Source organism: Carlito syrichta, unplaced genomic scaffold, assembly GCF_000164805.1.
Source record: "Carlito syrichta isolate Samal-C Ts95f unplaced genomic scaffold, Tarsius_syrichta-2.0.1 Scaffold119037, whole genome shotgun sequence".
NCBI lineage: Eukaryota > Metazoa > Chordata > Mammalia > Primates > Tarsiidae > Carlito > Carlito syrichta.
Window position 1 is genome coordinate 38,239 of NW_007063133.1, and position 3,344 is coordinate 41,582.

The 3,344-nt window shown below is 67.9% G+C and overlaps 1 protein-coding gene across 1 annotated transcript in view; it reads left to right on the forward strand.

The window, feature by feature from the left end:
• The window catches only part of PLXNB2 (plexin B2), a 15,540-nt gene that overhangs the window by 1,190 nt on the left and 11,006 nt on the right, over positions 1-3,344 (forward strand). The window contains exon 2 of the mRNA XM_021707502.1: positions 2,444-3,344. This exon is cut by the window's right edge and continues 153 nt beyond it. Coding sequence (XP_021563177.1) covers positions 2,444-3,344 — 901 coding nt within the window. The remainder of the gene's footprint in view (positions 1-2,443) is intronic.

Sequence of the window (3,344 nt, forward strand, 5' to 3'; positions counted from 1 at the left end):
AGAGCTGCCCTTGCGCCAAGCCCCACCCCTCCCGGCCGGCACATTCCATTCATTCCCTGCGGTGGCCAGGGCTGGAACCAGAGGCCCAACTTGGTGAGCCCTCGGCCGGGGAGAGGGATGGACAGGCCCCGGCGGAGGCTGAGATGTCGCCTCCCCCACCTGGCCGCTGGGCGGACTTGGGGGTGGCCTGGCCAGGCCCTGCCCTCCCGGGAGGCCGGAGGCAGCTGTGACGGCCTCTCTGAGCCTTGGAGCTGAGAGGGGCACAGCCTCATGCTTTTCTCCCTGCCAGAAGGGGGCCCTGGGCCAGCAGTCTGGGAGGGGGGGGATCCCTGGCCCCTGCCCAAGGGTCCCAACAGGCTGGAGAGGTTTCCCAGTCTCTGGCTGGAGACACACATTGCCCGTCTGGCCACCCTGTCCTGGGATCCCTGGCTCCTGCTCCCCCACCCCAGCAGCCAGGGGTCACCTCCTAGGCCTCTACTGGCATCCCCAGCCAGCCTGTGGGGTCACTTACCCAGGGGCTACCAGGCTTACCAGCATGCGGGGCCCCTGGGGCTGGGTAAGAGCTGTAGCCCTGCGCAGGGTGGGGTCCTGTGCACAGGCAGGGCCCCTGGCTCGTGGGTGCCCAGAGCTGGGGGCCGTGCCATCCGGTGCTTGTGGGCCGCACCTTCTTGAGGGGCGTCAGAGCCGAGGGATGTGGCAGGGGCAGAGAGCGGCCCCCTGGAGGCAGCTTCACCCACAGGCAGGCCCCTGGGCCGTCCTGCCCTCCTAGCTGGGGAGCACTGAGGGTGGGGGTCCTGGCTGGGAAGCATCTTAGGGTGCAGAGTGCTCCCGGCCCTAGCCACACCAGCTGTGAGGCCTTGGGGAGTCACCCCCTCCATTTCTTCCCCTGAGAAGTGGGTCAGTAATAGAAACCTCACAGGGCTATGGTGGGCTCAGAGGAGAAAGTCCACGGATAGCACCGGGTCAGCCCAGCTGTGACACGTTCGGGAGCTGCCCTCCCCATGACCATGGCCAGCTTGGGGAGGTGGGGTTGCTGGTGTCTCGTGTCTGCATCTTGCAGCTTGCCCTTCTCACATCTGACACCGGTCGCGGGCACCGTGAGCGGTGCATGTATGCAGGAGCTGCTGCGGGGCCTTGGAGGTCGTGGTGGCGCAGGGTTGGGCCCAGGGCTGGGCCTGCACGGCAACTCGGGAGGCCGGGCCTCGGTTCCTCCCTCCCTCTGCTGCCGGACCTGGCCCGCCCACCCGTGCCATGCAGGGCTGCCCTGGACTTGGTCCCGGGGAGGGTCCTGTGGGGCCAGGAGTGCAGGGGCGGTGCAGAGGCACCGTGGGGGCCGCTGCCGGGAGCTCCGCAAGACACCGCTGGGCCCGGAGTGGGGGGGCGGGGCCACCCAGGGGTGCTAAGGCACAGGATCCCTGCCTGCCACCATTCTCGAGTTTCCAGAGACACCCATCCTGGGTGCGGGGAGGGAACGCGGCGGGGGCCGCGGGTGTCCCGAGTCCACTCGGAGGGCCTGGAGCCTCCTCCAGCTGGAGCACCCTCACGTCCCCGTCCACTCAGACACAGGCCCAGGCCTAGGGGTGCGTGTCCACACACGAGCTCGGCACTCAGTCATGCTTGTGCAAGCGCACACACATGTGGCCTGTCCCAGCCCACAGGCGGCAGCTACACTCCAGACGTGGCCTCCCCATGAAGCTTGGTTCTTTCTGCGTGGCTTACAGCACCCCCGGCCCTCCCAGCTCTGCCCTGGGGAGGGTATGGGGGTGAGTAGGGGCGGTGGGGGTGGCGGCTGCTGCTGACCGCTGCTGGCTACCAGGGGAAGGGGCCTCCGGTGTCAGGGAGGCTCCAGAAAGGGGAGCGGCTGGGCGGGTTCTGGAGGTGGGCGGGGAGTGGGGCCAGGCGATGGTCAGAGCAGCTGTGGGGCCCAGAGACATCGTGTGCGTGTGCTGAGCGACACAGTGGGTGCTTTTAGCTGCGTCTCAGGCTTCTGTGTCTCGCCTCTCCGGGGACGGCCACCCATTGGCACGGCCTGGGTCTGTCTCGCCTGGGCCTGTGCACTAGGGTCAGGGATGCCTGGCGCTTTTGGGGTCATCAGGTGGGGGCACGTGGGTGAGGACCTGGGAACCTTCCTGGAGGCATGGGAACATTGTGAGCGCGGCCTGCAGCTATTTTGAGAGCCTGGAGCAGGAGGCCAGGGCACCGTCCCCCTGGTGAACTAGGGGCAGGAGCGGCGGTGGCTCAGTCCTGGGGATAGGCTAGACCGCCAGGTGAACGTGAGACAGGCTGAGAAATGGCTTTCTCCAGAGGGCTTTGGTGTGCGTGCTGCCCGCCACTGCAGGGCAGAGCTCTGGCCTGTGTTCTCTTCGTTCAGGGCACACTCAGGACAGGCGGGACTTCACAGGTGGTTCTGCCGGCCCCCCCTGACCCTCGTCTCCTCTCACAGGGCCCCGGGGGCGATGGCGCGGCAGCTCTGGGCCCTGGCCCTGCTGAGCCTGATGGGCCTGGGTGCCGGCCTGCGGCCCCACAAGCTGGACTTGTTCCGCAGTGAGACGGAGCTGAACCACCTGGTGGTGGACGAGGCCTCGGGGGTGGTGTACCTGGGGGCGGTGAATGCACTCTACCAGCTGAGCGCCGACCTGCAGCTGGAGCAGCAGGTGGCCACGGGCCCGGCCCTGGACAACAAGAAGTGCACGCCGCCCATCGAGACCAGCCAGTGCCACGAGGCCGTGGAGACCGACAACGTCAACCAGCTGCTGCTGCTGGACCCGCCCCGGAAGCGCCTGGTCGAGTGCGGCAGCCTCTTCAAGGGCATCTGCGCGCTGCGTGCCCTGAGCAACATCTCCACGCGCCTCTTCTACGAGGACGGCAGCGGCGAGAAGTCTTTCGTGGCCAGCAATGACGAGACCGTGGCCACGGTGGGGCTGGTGAGCTCCACCGGCCCGGGCGGCGAGCGCGTGCTGTTTGTGGGCAAGGGCAACGGGCCGCACGACAACGGCATCATCGTCAGCACCCGCCTGCTGGACCGCACAGACGGCAGGGAGGCCTTCGAGGCCTACACGGACCATGCCACCTACAAGGCCGGCTACCTGTCCACCAACACGCAGCAGTTCGTGGCCGCCTTTGAGGACGGCGCCTACGTCTTCTTCGTTTTCAACCAGCAGGACAAGCACCCAGCGCGCAACCGCACGCTGCTGGCCCGCATGTGCCGGCAGGACCCCTACTACTACTCCTACCTGGAGATGGACCTGCAGTGCCATGATGCCAGCGGTGCCCAGGTCCCAGCCTTCGGCGCCTGCCTGGCGGCCTCCGTGGCCACACCGGGTGCCGGCCGGGGGCTCTATGCC